The sequence below is a fragment of the Martes martes genome (assembly GCF_963455335.1).
Source record: "Martes martes genome assembly, chromosome: 4".
Taxonomy (NCBI): Eukaryota; Metazoa; Chordata; class Mammalia; order Carnivora; family Mustelidae; genus Martes; species Martes martes.
In genome coordinates this window covers 56,433,659-56,452,236 of record NC_137891.1, presented here as the reverse complement: position 1 = coordinate 56,452,236, position 18,578 = coordinate 56,433,659, and the positions used below count along the sequence as shown (strand labels likewise).

The 18,578-nt window shown below is 41.5% G+C and overlaps 1 protein-coding gene across 2 annotated transcripts in view; it reads left to right on the top strand.

Annotated features, from left to right (window-relative positions):
- Positions 1–18,578, top strand: part of ZFHX4 (zinc finger homeobox 4) — a gene marked incomplete at its 5' end in the record, with an annotated part of 157,172 nt that overhangs the window by 133,088 nt on the left and 5,506 nt on the right. For both annotated transcript variants that reach the window (XM_080801518.1, XM_080801517.1), the window contains 4 exons: positions 4,766–4,899; positions 5,144–5,344; positions 5,912–6,029; positions 6,711–12,110. In XM_080801518.1, the coding sequence (XP_080657644.1) occupies positions 4,766–4,899; positions 5,144–5,344; positions 5,912–6,029; positions 6,711–12,110 (5,853 nt within the window). The remainder of the gene's footprint in view (positions 1–4,765; positions 4,900–5,143; positions 5,345–5,911; positions 6,030–6,710; positions 12,111–18,578) is intronic.

Below are 18,578 nucleotides of genomic sequence, written 5' to 3'. Positions count from 1 at the left end.
AGTTGGTGAAAACAATTCTTTATTCCTGCAGAAATGCCTCTCCAGGTGTATCTATAGAAATGAAAATGGGATTTATGCACCAACTCAAAGCAGTTACTAAGATGCAAATATTTAGCCTTGAAACCTCCTAAACTTCAAAACAACTCATGTTACTGAAACTACCATGAACTTTTTTTTTTTTAAGATTTTATTTATTTATTTGTAAGAAAGAGAGAGAGAGAGAGAGAGAGCATGTGCACAGGCAGGCAGAGGTAGAGGAGGAAGCAGGCTTCCAGCTGAGCAAGGAGTCTGATGTGGGACTTGATCCCAGGACCTGGGATCATGACCTGAGCTGAAGGCACATGCTTAACCGACTGAGCCACCCAGGCATCCCTACTATGAACTTTTAACAAAGTTTTCCACTTTCTAAATTGAATCCGATTAGGTGAAAAAATTATTATGTGGATTTTTTCCCTTGTAAATATTTCTAATGATTGAATAACCACTTATGTCTATGCTGTTTGTTCTTATGTCCGTTATAAATGTCAAAAAATACTAGCAAACTCATACGTTAACCACCTTTCTAAAGTGTTGGATGGGAAAACAGTGTGACCCCACTTCAACATAGAATTTTGTTAGACAGAAAGGAATTAACACACGTTAGGAAGACTATGTTTGTGTAAGCTGTTGTGCTGGGTTGCTGACATTAATCTCTAGGACTGCAGCTTTCAAAATGAGACTTGGCAATATGCAAGTTATATTTGTTGAATATTCATTCATAATAGAAAAGCCTCCTAATGCCTCATTTATATTGTCATTTAAATCTAGTGCCACTTTAGATTAATTATAATCCAAATTATAGCTCTGTGCAGTACAAGAATTAATATAGAGTTTATCCAGATTAATACATTTGCATTGAAAATGTAATATGTCTCTGCCATGGCTAAGGGGACCACTTTTTAATAAGGGAGTAAACACGAGCAAAGATGGAAATTAACCTTCATTATTGCAATTAAAATTATCCTTTCATTCTAGTCTCATTAGAAAGAATACTGTACCAGTAATTATAATTTAGAATTATTTGTAGTTGAATAACATCCCCTGTTATATTCAAGTTTTCTAGTATTCAAACTTTATCAAATACATTGATGGATAGATAATAACTCAGTTTTTTGTTTTATTTTATTTTTCCAGATTTGCTTTGAGTACATATGTGTTATTGGATTTTCCTCACTTATTATGAGTATAAACCACCTTACCACCTTCGGTATTTTAGGGACTGGAAAGTATTAAGTAGCAGCATCTGAACTGAAATGAATTATGTCATTTTTATATTAGCAGTCTCATGCAAGCTAAATAATCCCATAACTGACAGATAATCATTGGCTCATCTATTTGGCAGTGCTTATTTGTAATTAGATTTCATTTTTTAGTTAAAATGCATTAAAATGGCCATGTTTTTTGAGAACATTGGGAGGTCTTAATAGCACAAAATGAATTGTGATCTTATTTCAAAATTTTGTCTAGAGTAACAAACAGGGTTTACTCCAAATAAAGTTGCAGTCATAAACTACGAGTAACCAGAAAACTTAATCAAAACCTTCCAAAACTGACAGGCCCTCATTTAATGTATTTCTGGGATAAGACAGTTCAGGAAAAGATCCAGAATTGATGCCCAATACTTTATTGGGTAGGCCATAATCCTTGAGATAGCACCCTGCTGAGATTAGAAAGGCATGGGTGCATAAGATGTAACTTCCGTCATCTTTCCAAAAAGTTCTGATGACTTACCTTATCTTTAAGAGTCTGTTTTTGTTATGTTATTGCATCTCAGGTTTCTCTGCTTCTTCTTATCAATGGCATCTGTTTCTGGGTGCCAGCTGCAAGTGGTTTGGGGGGGTGGGGGAAGGGAGGATCTAGCAATTGTTTATAACTTCTTTTTAATTCAAAGTAAGGTGGTCTTTAGAAAGCCCCTAGCTTGCATTAAGATCACAATTTAATTAATGAAGTTAATAGCCAAAAAATATTGAAGTTGACACATATATTGGGTAGAATACTACAGCCAACAGTTACAGCATTGGCTCTGAAATAATGATCCTAAACTTGAACTCTTTACTTCCTTGATACAATGTGGAAGGTCACTAAATTAAAAAACAAGTGTATTGTTGATGAACATTAATAAGGGTAAAAATAAGAATATGGGTTAATTAGACCAAATATTTACACTAATCTATAGCATAGTCTTAGTAAAATGTTTCAAACCTCAAAAGCAATGTTTTTTGTTCCTTTATAGTACCAACATTAGAATACATATGTTTATGAAAATAAGACTATAAATTTAATAGGTTTAGAAGTTTATGGAAAGTTTATTCTATATCTGATGTTCCTTAGGGCTTACAAGCAACCAGAGTCATGGAAATGATCTTTTAACTTGTGTGTGACAGTTTTTGATGGCATAGGGAATTGGACCAACTTATTATTTGGTCATGTCTAATTCTACCATGTACACAAAAGAATGATAAGGGGATATGACATTGTATTATTCTCTTAAGGGAACATACTGTTACCCATTAATGGAGAACTTTTTAAGAAAAATCTTTCAGGTTCACAGGGAAAAGTAACTGATAGTCGTTGGCTGCTTTAAATGACAATCATTTTATAGAACTTTTCTGACACCATAGGGAGTAAATTTTATTTGCAGAATACTGTATGGCATATTGTCTTCCTAAATGTTTGTTTGTTTGTTTGTTTGTTTAAACCAATTTGTGTTATGTGGATTGGTTTGTTTGTTTGTTTTAGATTTTATTTGTTTATTTGACAGAGAGGTAGAGAGGGAACAAAAGTAGGCAGAGCAGCAGGCAGAGGGAGAGGGAGAAGCAGGCTCTCCACTGAGCAGGGAGCCCGATGCGGGGCTCGATCCCAGGACCCTGGGATCATGACCTGAGCTGAAGGCAGCTGCTTAACCAACTGAGCCACCCAGGTGCCCCCTAAATGTTTATTTTTAACATGTTTAAGACAATAGCACACAAAGGATGTTTTGTTTTGAGAAGAAAAAACATAGTTTTTGACACCAGGATTAAGTATGAGATACACATTCCTGTTTTGACCTATCCTGGATATCAAATACTTGGATATTGTTTAATCAATGTAATGAAATTCTTCAGTCTGTCTTAAATTTAAGTTCATTCAAATACAAATATGATAAACTATTTTTTCAAATATTTACAAAGAATCTAAATTTCTCCAAGGCATGTGTATATATAGGACAAATGTACTAATTCAAATAAAATCTAGTGTTTGTAAATCCAAAAATCAATAGCAGTATAATTTGTTGAAAGCATAGCACTAATTCTGTACCTACCACAAACCTCAGGGGGATAAAGTTATTGTCGTTGTGTCATTAAAATCCTATTTTAGTTTTGGTATCCTCAGAGCCACTCTTACTTTTAAATTTCTTTCTGAATTTAAAATTCCTAAAATTATTTATATGGTAGAAAACAGGCATCTCTCTTCAGGACAGAAAAAGAACATTACTTTTTGGTTCATTTTTACTTTGTTTCCATAACATCCTTGACCTTATTTTTAAATTAAAACTGGGTTATTTTGCAATAAGGTGCAATTTGTTCATTTATACGAACCGTATGTGGATTGAAAAAAAATCAAGATAAATCTTCATGCACAGCATACAATCAGATTACGCCTACACTCTATATTTACGCGGGGTCTGATAGCAATCAATGGTTTAGCTTCATTGCATTTCAAGATGTATTTGCACCCAGTTGTCCAGTGATAGTGTCCTCACCCTGGAAATAATTTAGTTGCAAATTGACTGGAAGATGGTGAAAATTGAAAGTTAAAATTAGAAATACTCATAATAAACAGCAGAAAAAAGGTCAGATGATGCTGCGCTATGATGAGATTGGAATGGATGGTAAATGAGGTTTTGTGTTTGTCGTGAGATGTATGTGACATGCCTACCCAATGTCGCTGTAATATCCAGCCTCACAGAGGAGATTATCGGGAAAATTGATGCTGGAAAGAATTTTCTGTTAGATTGGGAAATTAGAATTGCACTCTTTTCTTTGATGCGTGTGACGCTCCTGCACGTGACATTGCTCATCTAGGCAAAATTCTAAACCGTCTTTAACACCGAATATTTGGATTAACCTCATAAAACAGTTGTCTTCTTGAGATTTGAACCATAATGTTATGTGTACAGCCAGCTGCTGAAATATCTAAAATAAAGTGCAAATCACAAAAAGCAGCGACAGATACAGAATGTATAGTAAAATTTTTAAATCCTGTATTCACCACGTAAAAATATGATTTTCATTTCTAGATTGTAACTAGTTAGTTCTTCTTGGTATTTTGAAATGTGCTCAGCATCCAAGAATTTCAGTAAAGAGATAAGTAATTAAACGTTAGTAAAAGTAACTCTTTTCTAAGTTAGCTTTTCTGAATGGGAGTAGATTAGCTTTAATGTGATAAAGGCATTCTGAGACACCAGAGAGCATGTGTTATGGATGAATCTTTCAAGGTCACCTAGGGTTATCTAAACATGAGACAGGAGTACATTTTAAAAAATATTTATAAAGCCCACTTAGTAGATAAAAAGAAGTGTGCTTTTTGCCTTTTGAGATTCACATCATTTGAAAGTGTTTGTCCAGTCATTTTTATGATTCAGTGGATTTGGAGTCAGAGCTATTCAAAAAAACATACAGTTTTCCGGAATTTGATGTTGTGAGTCTTTTAAAATTGAGGTGTTCTATTCTTTTTTGGGAATCAGGAATAATCACACCAGAAAAGGAGCTAAAAGTCAGTGTGGGAGGGGGGACCCAGCCACTCCTGCTGGCGAAAGAAGAGGATGTTGCAACCAAAAGATCAAGACCTACAGAGGACAATAAATTCTGTCACGAACAGGTAAAAATGTTTTTTCTCTTTGCTGTGTAAACGTGTTTTATTATTATTATTGTTGTTGTTGTTGTTGTTGTTATTTATTATTATCACTCCTGATAGTTTAAGAGACCCAAACGAGTTCATGCTGTTTGAAACGTATGTAGACATTGTGATCAGCGATGTCGTTAACTCTTGGTGTTACTTCTGTGTTCTGAAGTCATCCGAGGCCATCCACTAACAGTGGCCATGTTTATTCCATGTTCTCCAGTTCTTTCAGTGTCCTTATTGTAACTACAATAGTAGGGACCAAAGTCGTATCCAGATGCACGTCCTGTCCCAGCACTCGGTGCAGCCCGTCATCTGCTGTCCCCTCTGCCAGGACGTCCTCAGCAACAAAATGCACCTCCAGCTGCATCTGACACATTTGCACAGCGTGTCTCCGGATTGTGTGGAGAAGTTACTGATGACAGTAAGGAGCCCAAATGTTGCCTCGGGTGTGATGGGATCCCTCTAAGAGTATCAACACGACATCTGTAATTACTGGTTGAGAAATGTATTTTTTCTGCCTACTTAAAGCTCTCTTATAGACTGTGCTCTAGAAATCACAACCAAGGCCCATTTATGTGTCATCTGTTTTGCTTACGGAGAAAGAAAATACGATACAAGGCAGAGCTCATTCAGTAGCGTGTTTTGCTGTCTGACATCTATACCTGTAATGTTATTTAAATGATTCATGTGGGCAAGTTGAGTTTGAAACTTCCCTGATTATCATTATAAAATAAATAAATAAATAAATAAATAATAAATAAAAGGCCGACAAAAACCTTTAAATCATATTTTTTAAAAAAGAAAGGAAAACAGCATTGCAACAGCATTGATCTGAAATTTGAAAGGATAACCTTGGCCTGGAAGATCCATAAAAGGCCCCCACTTTCTTTTGGAAAAAAGGAAGTGGGATAGGCTCCTGGTCAGTGACAGATATGGTAGAGTCTGATTTCTGGGCTCCCTGTGACATAAACCCCTTTGATTCTCACAGGTGCCTGTGCCTGATGTGATGATGCCCAACAGTTTGCTCCTGCCAGCGGCCGCCTCTGAGAAGTCGGAGCGGGATACACCTGCAGCCGTCACAGCTGAGGGATCTGGGAAATATTCAGGTATGCCAGCCTGGGCACAGGATGTGCGGAAAACACGTTTGGGGGGCTCGCGTGTGTGGTGATGTTCCAGGATTCATACTATCAAAGTTTTTTTGCCTTTTTTTTTTTTTTTTTTAAAGCATAGAGGGGGGAAAAAACCCCACAAACTGTGGTGTTTCCAAGAGCTACATTTTCCAAAGCACATTTAGTATCTGGTTATCTGTAACTGCTCTTAGGAGACCTAAGTGTTGAGGACCAAGAATATTCTGTGTGTTCTAATTCCTGAACGCTGAGGTCATGGCCCTTGATATGCTGATGGCAACGTACTATAACTACTTTGCACTTGCTTTTTCGCCCATCCTGGAATTCCTGGAGGTCAGGGGTGATTTCTTATTCACCTTTACATCCCCAGTACCCGGTACAGTGGTTGGCACATAGTAGTTGCTCGATAAGTATTTCTTCAAAGACTCAATTAGGGGCATCTGGGTGGCTCAGCCAGTTAAGTGTCTGACTCTTGATCTCAGGTCGTGAGTTCAAGTCTCGTATGGGGCTCCACTCTGGGCATGGAGCCTGCTTAAAAAAAAAGAAAAAAGGAATGGATTAAGCGGAAATCTTTAGAAGTTCCTACTTACTCTATTTATTGGCATTGAAGCAGTAGGGTCTCTTCCTCTAAGTGACATATTTGTGCTTTCTTCTACACAGGCGAAAGTCCGGTGGATGACAAAAGTACAGCAGGTCTTGATGATTCAAAGGCTAGCGTGGAAATAAAGAGTGAGGAGCAGAAACCAGCTAAAGAACCCATGGAAGTATCAGAATGGAATAAAAACAGCAGTAAGGATGTGAAACTGCCTGACGCACTACAGGATCAGCTAAGCGAGCAGCAGAAAAGGCAACCCCTCTCTGTGTCGGACCGCCATGTTTATAAGTATCGCTGTAACCACTGCAGCCTGGCTTTTAAGACTATGCAGAAGCTTCAGATACATTCCCAGTACCACGCGATTCGGGCTGCAACGATGTGTAATCTCTGCCAGCGTAGTTTCCGTACATTCCAGGCTTTAAAAAAACACTTGGAAGCAGGCCACCCCGAACTGAGTGAAGCTGAACTTCAACAGCTGTACGCCTCCTTGCCCGTGAATGGCGAACTCTGGGCGGACAGTGAAACGATGGCGCAGGACGACCACGCCCTAGAGCAGGAAATGGAGAGAGAGTATGAGGTGGACCACGAAGGGAAGGCAAGTCCTGTAGGAAGCGATAGCAGCTCTATTCCAGACGACATGGGCTCTGAACCAAAGCGGACCTTACCTTTCAGAAAAGGGCCAAATTTTACGATGGAAAAATTCCTCGACCCATCGCGCCCGTATAAATGTACAGTGTGCAAAGAGTCGTTCACCCAAAAGAACATTCTCCTGGTCCATTATAATTCAGTTTCTCATCTGCATAAGTTGAAAAAGGTTCTGCAGGAAGCCTCCAGTCCTGTTCCTCAAGAAACCAACAGCAGCACAGACAACAAACCCTACAAGTGCAGCATCTGCAATGTTGCGTACAGCCAAAGCTCGACCTTGGAAATCCACATGAGGTCCGTGCTCCACCAGACCAAGGCGCGGGCTGCCAAGCTGGAGCCCAGCGGCCACGTGGCCGGTGGGCACGGCCTGGCAGCCAACAGTAGTCCTGGCCAGGGGATGCTAGATTCCATGAGTTTAGCGACAGTCAGCAGCAAGGATACCCACTTAGATGCCAAAGAATTAAATAAAAAGCAAAGTCCGGAATTAATCTCTGCTCAGCCTCCACATCACCCACTGCAGTCACCAGCACAAATCCAGATGCAACTCCAGCACGAGTTACAGCAGCAAGCTGCGTTCTTTCAGCCTCAGTTCCTAAACCCAGCCTTTCTGCCTCATTTCCCCGTGACCCCGGAAGCACTGTTGCAGTTCCAGCAGCCTCAGTTTCTCTTCCCGTTCTACATCCCCGGGACGGAGTTCAGCTTGGGGCCGGATCTGGGCTTGCCGGGCTCGGCCACGTTCGGTATGCCCGGCATGACGGGAATGGCCGGATCCTTGCTGGAAGACCTGAAGCAGCAGATTCAAACCCAGCATCACGTCGGCCAGACTCAACTCCAAATACTGCAACAACAAGCACAACAGTACCAGGCCGCCCAGCCCCCGCTGCAGCCCCAGAAGCAGCCCCAGCAGCAGCCCCAGCAGCAGGCCCAGCAGCAGGCAGCAAGCAAGTTACTGAAACAAGAGCAAACGAACATGGTCGGGGCCGACTGCCCCATCCTGAAGGACGTGCCGTCTTACAAGGAGGCGGAAGAGACTGCAGAAAAGCAAGAAAAGCCAAAGCAAGAATATACAAGCGAAGGCGAAGGACTCAAAGAAGGCAAAGACACGAAGAAGCAAAAATCCTTGGAACCCTGCATCCCGCCACCCCGCATAGCTTCGGGGGCCAGAGGAAACGCGGCCAAGGCTTTACTGGAAAACTTCGGTTTTGAACTGGTCATTCAGTATAACGAAAACAGGCAGAAGGTCCAGAAGAAAGGCAAAAGTGGTGAAGGTGAGAACACTGATAAACTGGAATGCGGAACGTGTGGTAAATTGTTTTCCAACGTTCTTATCCTAAAGAGTCACCAAGAACATGTCCATGGGCAGTTTTTTCCATACGGAGCGCTAGAAAAATTTGCTCGGCAATACAGGGAGGCCTATGACAAGCTCTATCCGATTTCGCCATCTTCACCAGAAACGCCACCTCCGCCACCTCCACCTCCCCCTCTGCCTCCGGCTCCTCCACAGCCTTCCTCCTTGGGTCCTGTAAAAATCCCAAGCACGGTGTCTACTCCTCTGCAAGCGCCACCACCCACACCCCCGCCGCCACCGCCGCCACCTCCTCCCCCGCCTCCTCCCCCGCCTCCTCCCCCGTCTGCTCCCCCGCAGGTCCAGCTGCCTGTTTCTCTTGACCTTCCACTCTTTCCGTCCATTATGATGCAGCCGGTGCAGCACCCTGCACTTCCTCCCCAGCTCGCCCTGCAGCTGCCCCAGATGGACACTCTCTCTGCCGATCTCACTCAGCTTTGCCAGCAGCAGCTCGGATTGGATCCCAACTTCCTAAGGCACTCTCAGTTCAAACGCCCACGGACAAGAATCACAGACGACCAGCTAAAAATCCTGAGGGCTTATTTTGACATCAATAACTCTCCGAGCGAAGAACAGATCCAAGAAATGGCAGAGAAGTCGGGCCTCTCCCAAAAAGTTATCAAGCACTGGTTTCGAAATACGCTTTTTAAGGAACGGCAGAGGAATAAGGACTCGCCGTACAACTTCAGTAACCCTCCCATCACTGTTTTGGAAGACATCAGAATCGACCCACAGCCCTCCTCTTTAGAACATTACAAATCGGATACGTCCTTCAGCAAAAGGTCGTCTAGAACGAGATTTACTGACTACCAGCTTCGGGTTCTACAAGACTTTTTTGACACAAACGCTTACCCAAAAGATGATGAAATAGAGCAACTCTCCACGGTTCTCAACCTGCCCACCCGGGTTATCGTCGTGTGGTTCCAGAACGCTCGCCAGAAAGCACGGAAGAGCTACGAGAATCAAGCGGAGACGAAAGATAATGAAAAAAGAGAACTCACTAACGAGCGGTATATCCGCACGAGCAACATGCAGTACCAATGTAAAAAGTGCAATGTGGTTTTCCCCCGGATCTTTGACTTGATCACGCATCAGAAGAAGCAGTGTTACAAGGATGAAGACGATGATGCCCAAGATGAAAGCCAAACCGAAGACTCCATGGACGCCACTGACCAAGTAGTGTACAAGCACTGCACGGTGTCTGGTCAGACGGAGGCCTCCAAGAGCGCCGCTGCCCCCGCGGCCAGCTCTGGCTCCGGGACCAGCACCCCCCTGATTCCGTCACCCAAACCAGAACTGGAGAAGACCTCTCCCAAACCTGAATATCCCACAGAAAAGCCAAAGCAGAGTGACCCCACTCCCCCTTCCCAAGGCGCCAAACCAGCCTTGCCCTCAGCATCGACTTCCTCGGACCCGCCACAGGCCTCTGCGGCCCCACCGCAGCCCCCGCCACCCAAACAGCCCCAACTCGTCGGAAGACCTCCCTCGGCCTCTCAGACCCCGGTCCCTTCCAGCCCACTGCAGATTTCCATGACTTCTCTCCAGAACAGTCTACCTCCACAGTTACTACAATACCAATGTGATCAGTGTACCGTTGCCTTCCCGACTCTGGAACTCTGGCAGGAGCACCAGCACATGCACTTCCTTGCTGCTCAAAACCAATTCCTTCACTCTCCGTTCTTGGAAAGGCCCATGGATATGCCCTACATGATATTCGACCCCAACAACCCACTGATGACCGGACAGCTGCTGAGCGGGTCTCTCACACAAATGCCGCCTCAGACTGGTTCCTCGCACACCACGACGCCCACGACGGTCTCTGCTTCCCTGAAGAGGAAACTGGACGACAAGGAAGACAACGCGTGCAGTGAGAAGGAGGGGGGGAACAGTGGCGAAGACCAGCACCGCGATAAACGCCTGAGAACCACCATCACCCCGGAACAACTGGAGATACTCTACGAGAAATACTTGCTGGATTCCAATCCCACCCGAAAAATGCTCGATCACATCGCACGGGAAGTGGGGCTGAAGAAAAGAGTCGTGCAGGTCTGGTTCCAGAACACACGAGCTCGAGAAAGGAAAGGCCAGTTCCGGGCAGTGGGACCGGCCCAGTCTCATAAACGGTGTCCTTTTTGCCGAGCCCTGTTCAAGGCCAAGTCGGCCTTGGAAAGCCACATTCGCTCTCGGCACTGGAATGAAGGAAAGCAGGCAGGTTACAGCTTGCCACCGAGCCCTTTGATATCAACAGAAGATGGGGGAGAGAGCCCTCAGAAATACATTTATTTTGATTATCCGTCTTTGCCGTTAACTAAAATTGATCTATCAAGTGAGAATGAATTGGCTTCTACAGTGTCAACACCTGTTAGTAAAACAGCAGAGCTCTCGCCGAAGAATCTCTTAAGCCCTTCTTCTTTTAAAGCAGAATGTGCCGAGGATGTAGAGAATTTAAACGCCCCTCCTGCCGAGGCGGGATATGATCAAAATAAAACGGATTTTGATGAGACTTCGTCAATTAATACGGCCATCAGTGACGCCACCACCGGCGATGAGGGCAATGCTGAGATGGAAAGCACCACGGGAAGTTCGGGAGATGTGAAGCCGGCTTTATCTCCTAAAGAGCCCAAAACTCTCGACACTTTGCCAAAACCCGCAACCACACCCACCACAGAGGTTTGCGATGAAAAATTTCTCTTCTCTCTCACGAGCCCCTCCATACATTTCAATGATAAAGACGGTGACCACGACCAAAGCTTTTATATCACTGACGACCCCGATGACAATGCTGACCGCAGTGAATCATCCAGCATCGCTGACCCGAGTTCACCAAATCCCTTTGGATCCAGCAATCCTTTTAAATCCAAAAGCAACGATCGACCGGGTCACAAGCGGTTCAGAACCCAGATGAGCAACCTTCAGCTCAAGGTTCTCAAGGCTTGCTTCAGTGACTACCGAACTCCAACCATGCAAGAATGTGAGATGCTAGGCAATGAGATCGGTCTGCCCAAACGCGTGGTCCAGGTGTGGTTCCAAAATGCAAGGGCAAAGGAAAAGAAATTTAAAATTAACATAGGGAAGCCTTTCATGATTAATCAAAGTGGAACAGAAGGCACCAAGCCAGAGTGTACCCTCTGCGGGGTGAAGTACTCTGCCCGCTTGTCCATCAGAGATCATATTTTCTCCAAACAGCACATTTCAAAAGTGAGGGAGACTGTTGGGAGCCAGCTTGATCGGGAGAAAGATTACTTGGCTCCGACCACCGTTCGACAGCTGATGGCACAGCAAGAACTTGACCGTATAAAGAAAGCTTCAGATGTGCTGGGCTTAGCGGTAACACAGCCAAGCATGATGGACAGCAGTCCCCTCCATGGCATCAGTCTGCCAGCAGCCTATCCAGGACTCCCCGGCCTCCCTCCGGTTCTGCTCCCTGGGATGAACGGTCCATCCTCCTTGCCTGGATTTCCACAAAATTCAAACAGTAAGTCATTTCAAGGCGAGTCAGTCTAATTAATTAATTAATAGTAGGCAGCCGATCGCATGAAATCAAGAACAGGGTATACGTTTGGATCTCCTTGCATCTCAGTAGGTGACACTTTTACCTTATTGGAAACATATATGTTTTAGTGGCTATAATTAAGAACCAGGAAGTAAGTCAAGAGGAACATATGCAGAAAAATAAAGACTAGGCAGGTCATTGCAGTGTCTCAGAAATATATTAATTATTTATATCATTACATCCTTATGTCTTAAGAGAAGTATTCCTTTTATATAATTATTTTAATACTGATTTCAAATGGCATTTTAGCACAAACATGTGACATAATATTCAATATACATATTAATAAAGCAAAACATTAAATAATACATTTTTTGGATCTTAATTTATGTTCTTTCCAAGGAAAATTTTTTTTGTTTTGTTTTGTTTTGTTTTGTTTTGTTTTGGGTTTGGTTTCTTCTCCTTCTCCTGCTTCTGCTTCTTCAGTGTCAGGAAGTTCAAAAGTTAAGGGCCCTCTAGATATAGGAATGCACCTACATTACACCTAGCAGGTAATAAGCTTATGTTCAAAGTTGAACTCTTAAAAATATGACTTCTGTGATGATTTACCATTTAGCATTACTATAAGAGTTTGATTTTTGTAGCACCCATTGTTACTTGCTACGCCAATAAATTTACAACCTTAGAAATACATTGCTATTACTCTATGATTTTATCCCCCCCACCCCATGTCTATAATTAAGTCATAACTAAATTCTAAAGCTGTTTGAGGCAACCCCAGATGATGAATCAAGAGATTGATCAAGAGAAATATATAACTTATGCAGTTTCGATTTCATGAGTAAGACGAGGCGTCTGATTATATTGGGTCAAAAAAATGGAATATAGTGTGCTAAGCCAAACATATAATGAATGTTGTATGTTTTATTTGTTTTATAAACATTACTATGCCAAGTAGACAACAGGGCTCTCTTATAATTTCTTCCTTAAAGTAAGTTTTATTTTTCAAATTAACAGTTTAAAAAAAACAACAACAACAAGAAAACACTAGTGATGTTTTTCCTTTTTATAAGGAAATTTTGACATTCTTTAGAATGAACTAATTGCGTCTATCTAGAAAGTTTCCAAAACACACAGAGCTTTTCTCATTTTCACAGATGGGACGTCTCGTAAATTTCAAACTTTTCGATGTCAGCTTTCTCTTCTAAAACCAAAATTGCTCTGTGATTGTAGGAAGAGACTCCTATTTTAACTTTTAGCTTGGGAGGCATGAAAACAATAATATAGAATTGCCCCTTGACCACTGCCAGCTGCTCTGGTTTCCCCAGTCCAAGATGGCATTAGAGGGAAGCGGAATAGACCTACACACATAAGGAATGTGCCCAAGAACGATTCTTCAGTGGCCCTTCCTTTAACTATAGTTACCAACTACCTTGCCCCTAAGTAACACCTTGGGCTTCATTATCTGGATATTCTTAGGGCCGGAAAATGTTAAAGCTACAATTGCATGATTCATCTGTACATTTAAATTAAGTCAGACATAATTGTCTTAAGAATAATGCAGTGGTTTTGTTTGTTTGTTTGTTTATTTTTGTTTTTTTTGCATATGACTGTACTAGTCTTCCTGTCCCACTTCGCATATCACTGTGATTACTGACACATAGAAAAATGTCTTCTGTGGAAAAACTCCTATGGACAGTTATGTAAAATTTAAAACAAAATATTATGTGAAATAGAGTAAAATTGGTACCTTACGTCCACTAAGGACAGTTTAAGGGTCTGTGCCTTTCATCTACAAGTCTGCTTTGATCGATGCTCACTGTGGAGTCCCCCCTTCAATGGCAGCCAGAGCATCTTGTTTTTCTCTCCACCGGATCTCCACCAGAGATCACAGGATCTCTGGTCCATCACTTTGAAACCAGCACCCAGAGGGCCTGTATGAGAGAAAGTGAGAAGGGAAGAGAGAAATGGTTATGAAATGCTTCAATAACCTAACCTTTCTCCTTGTTCAACTCCACATAAATATAATTTATAACCTCCCCCCCCCCCCCGCCCCCGGAAACGTGGGCTCTGTTTGTAAGTATCAGAGTTGCAGGAAGATGTCCGAGGCATCTCTTCAGTGAGCAGTTTCTCTACGTGCATCAGTTGTTGAGGAACTCGGTGGTTTGAAGCTGTTGCTTTATTCAATCATAGACCAAAATAGGCCAGAGAATGTTACAAAGAGAAAAGGTCTGTGAATGTACCTACTAGAATTTGCAATTTCTCTTGAATACATTCTTTGTTTAAACATTAACACAGCAGGAGTACCAGCAGGACCCTCTCAGAGTCTAAGTTCCCACACTTCCAGTTCCCATCTTTTTTCAGGCTAATTTACCTGTGGTGGGTAATGCTCAACCTTCTAATTAGCTCATGGAGAGGAGCTATGGTTCTCCACCCTTCTCTCTTCATCTTCCCACTGTGTTCTTTCTCCTCAAACAAATATCTCCTCTGCTTCATCGGAGAGGTAGACATACCAGCTAGGTGAAATCAAAAGAAGAAAAATACTTCCTAAGGAGCATATATCTGTGTTTCTCACATGCCCTGGGCTCTTGCCACAGCTTGATATATATATGAATAAACTTTGAGAATAGAACATGTTCGTCTTGGGCCTACTTTAATAGGATTTATTTATAGAAAAGCCTTCATTTTAAAGATAACCCATCCCTTTGAAGGTAAATCTGAGGGGTTTGATTCTAAAGAAATCACAAAAAAGGGACTCCGTTGAATATGAGATGTGCCGTAAAGTAATGTCTGATTCCAAAGGCTACACGCCAACATTGATTTCAATTGCAGTGCACATGTTCAGTTTTAGTATTTATCAACCCCTAAATTTTCTGATTTAATCACCCACTTTATTCTATTTTGGGTGGAATGGCTGTTCTGCTTCACCAGCTTTAACACTTACCTTGATTCCAACAACTCTTCAAATTATTTTGTCTTTCAAGATCATAAGAAGGCCCTTTCAAGGGTAATGTGCATCATGTGTGCCTGTTTCCTGAATGGTGACCCAGCCCTCTGTTCAGTATCCTAATAACTAGTTCTCATTTGCTAATAAAATGAATTATCTTCTGCTTAAAAAATTTCCACATTTGTCTTTTTCTCTCATGATCATATGCAAAAAGGGCAAGTGGCAATAGCAAATCCCATGCCTTTACACCTGGAAAAAATTCAAAAGCTTTAAATCTACATTTAATACTTTTTTAAAAGATTTTATTTATTTGAAAGAGAGAGAGAGAGAACATGAGCAGGGGGAGGGATTGAGGGGGAAGCAAACTCCCCACTGAGCAGGGAGCCTGATGCAGGACTCAATGCCAGGACCCTGGGTCATGACCTGAACCGAAGGCAGAAGCTAAACCAACTGAGCCACCCAGTCACTCCAAAATTTACATTTAATCCTTGAGGATGTCGGCTTCCTTTGGCATTTTGCTCAAGATGAATAGAAAACTAAATTGATTTTCTATTTTTAACTTATTTACTTTATCGTTTTAAGCAGTGTCTGATTTTTATATCTTCCATTAGTGTTTGGAAATACTGTCTAACCCAATTTCCTTAAACGGAACATTAGAACATGCCTTTTGCATTTTTCTCATACTTCGGTGTAATTTACTAGCACATTTGGGGTAAATCTAGATAAGAGTAAGTCTTTCATAATTTTAGCACAATTGTCTTTGGCTCCATGTACATAATAAGTTTTATTTTCACCTCAAAAATAAATTTTCCCCCTGGGAGACCAAGATCAAGGAAACCTGAGGGAAAATAACTATATCTAAGTCATTGTGAGACAGGATTTTCTTCCAAAAGCGTAACTTTCGGGAATAGGCGGCTGTTCCAGGAGAATAAAACCAAACAAAATAATGATAATAAGAGATTATTTGTACAGAAAACTTTTCTCTGTCAGTGAAATTTCAGCGAATTGGAGTAGGAGTTAGGGAACAGGAACAAATGTATCTTTAGCACTATAACTTGGTAACAGACATGAAAATTTGACATGCATTTAGTTTGTAGTTACCATCACTTCCTCTGTATCAGGATTACTGTTCAGTTTTTTCTCTTCCATTTCCGGTTTTCATCTACCAGTCGGCTTTTGTCTTTTACCATAGGCCCAATGTACACTGTTCTTTATCCTTACTTTGCATCTCTTTTCCTAAAATTTTTCTTAATAGCTAATGATTTTTTTAAGATTTTATGGCGAGTGGCAGACAGAGGGAGAGGGAGAAGCAGGCTCCCCACCAAGCAGAGAGCCCAATGTGGGGCTCTATTCCAGGTCTCCCGGATCCTGACCTGAACTGAAGGCAGATGCTTAACCAATTGAGCCACCCAGGTGCACTTAATAGCTAATTATTTAATTTGGATTACTCCTCAAGATGTTGAATTCCTGAAAATCTCTGATAATCTTTGACTGAAGTAGTTGGCAATACTATTACAGTCTTCTAAAAATTTTCATGTCAATTTATCATCTGTCCTCTAGATAGGAACTTATAGATGCCATCTGATGGGAAAGCCTGAGTCAACAACTATTGACCCCTTTTGCTTTCTAACTATCATTGCTGTTTTAAGTCTTTTAGTTCCTTTAAATTTCTCACCTTAGGGGCACCGGGGTGGCTCAGTTGTGAAGTGTCTGACTTTGGCTCAGTTCTTGATCCCGGGGTCCTGGGACTGAGCCCTGCATCAGGCTCCCTGCTCTATGGGAAGCCTACTTCTCCCTCTCCCACTCCCCCTGCTTGAGTTCCTGCTTTTGCTGTCTATCTCTCTGTCAAATAAATAAATAAAATTAAAAAAAAAATTCTCACCTTAAATTATCATGTCAGAGAGAGAGGTGACCCAGCAATTTTCTTAAATGTAGGGGACAGAAGCACTTAAGTGGAGGAGAGTGCAATTATTGAGTATGAAGTCTAGTTGAACTAGACCTAGAACTAAGGTTGGCTTTATGAATAGGCAAAAGCAGCTGAGTAGTATCATAGTATCATTCTAACAATGCAAGGAAGGTTCTTCTGTCCTTAATAAAGCTCCTTCCGCCTGAATCACTCAGGCCTAAAATTCTGTAATTAGATATTAATGCCTTTGACTTAATGAATTACCCTCTGTTAAATGGAAAATAGCATAGAATATCAGGAAATCAGAATACGATAGCAAGAAGAAACCCCACATTATATAATCTAGCATATATTAAGCCTTTTCAGAAATAGCTGTGTTCAGGGACACCAGCGTGGTTCAGTCATTTGAGTTCCAAACTCTTGATTTTGGCTCAGGCCCTGATCACAGGGGCCTGGCATCCAGCCTCCCTCCCCTATTTTGGGCTTCGCACTCAAGCAGAGTCTGCTTGGATTCTCTTTTTCCCTCTCCCTTCCTCCCTTGCCCAGCCCAGTGCATGTACCTTTGCACAAATGCTCTTACACTCTCAAATAAATAAATCTTTAAGAAAAAATACGTGTATTTAAATCATTGGTTCTTTCTCGCAAATACAATTTTATAGAGAGGCAAGTGGAAAGAAGAAAGGCCTAGGAGTGCCTGAATAAAGGCAAGGGAGTTGAGGGATTGGGACCCCCAAAGCAAATCCATTACTTCACAGTTTTCTTAGGCTAGTCTATTTCCCATGAATCCAAGAAGTCTATCATACCAAACTGGATTAAAGATTCAGGAATTTATTCATTCATTCCTACCATTCCCCTGCAGATCTTAAGCCATTTTCATTTCAGTGTGTTTCCAATGTGTCAGCTGTTCTTCTATAAAACGTGGATACTTGCTATCAGTTTCTACTGGAAATACAATGTTATTTTCAAGGTGGTTTTTTTTTTTTTTGCATTTTGAATATTTGTATTTTTTAGCCTTTGAAATTGACTCAATGAGACAGGACCCTTGAGTGGCAGCTATAAAATTTAGTTTCCCCAAACCTCATCTCCCACTGAGTCATAGATTTCTCTCTGTCAAGTCACCCAACAGCTCTCAGACTCAATTTTCTTGCTTCAAAAAATGGAATTTTTAGCATCTGTCCCCACTTACCATTGAGGATATCAGAAAGCTATTCTCTAACGTGGTGGAAATTCCTTAGAGATTATCACTAATACAACTACAGAAATTATTCCAAAGCAAGTCAGAGAAGAGTTGGGTGTGGTGAGGTTACGAAGAAGAGCAGCCAGTAATAAGCTAGGCTAATTGACAATAATATGATAATGATTAGGGTCAAGTTGAGAGTGATGTTGAGGATTTCAGAGTATCTTGAATGCTAAGCCCAAGAAAAGCTTTCTCAGCTGGGTGAAGACTAATTAAAGTTTTTTCTCTAGCTAAAGAAATAGAAGCATGCCTTTTTTGTATCACTTGTTTTTCTTTCCTTTTTTAACACTCGAATGTCGCATTTAGCATTGAGGTAAGACTTTGAACAATATTAAAAAGGCTCTTGTCTTAAATCTATGA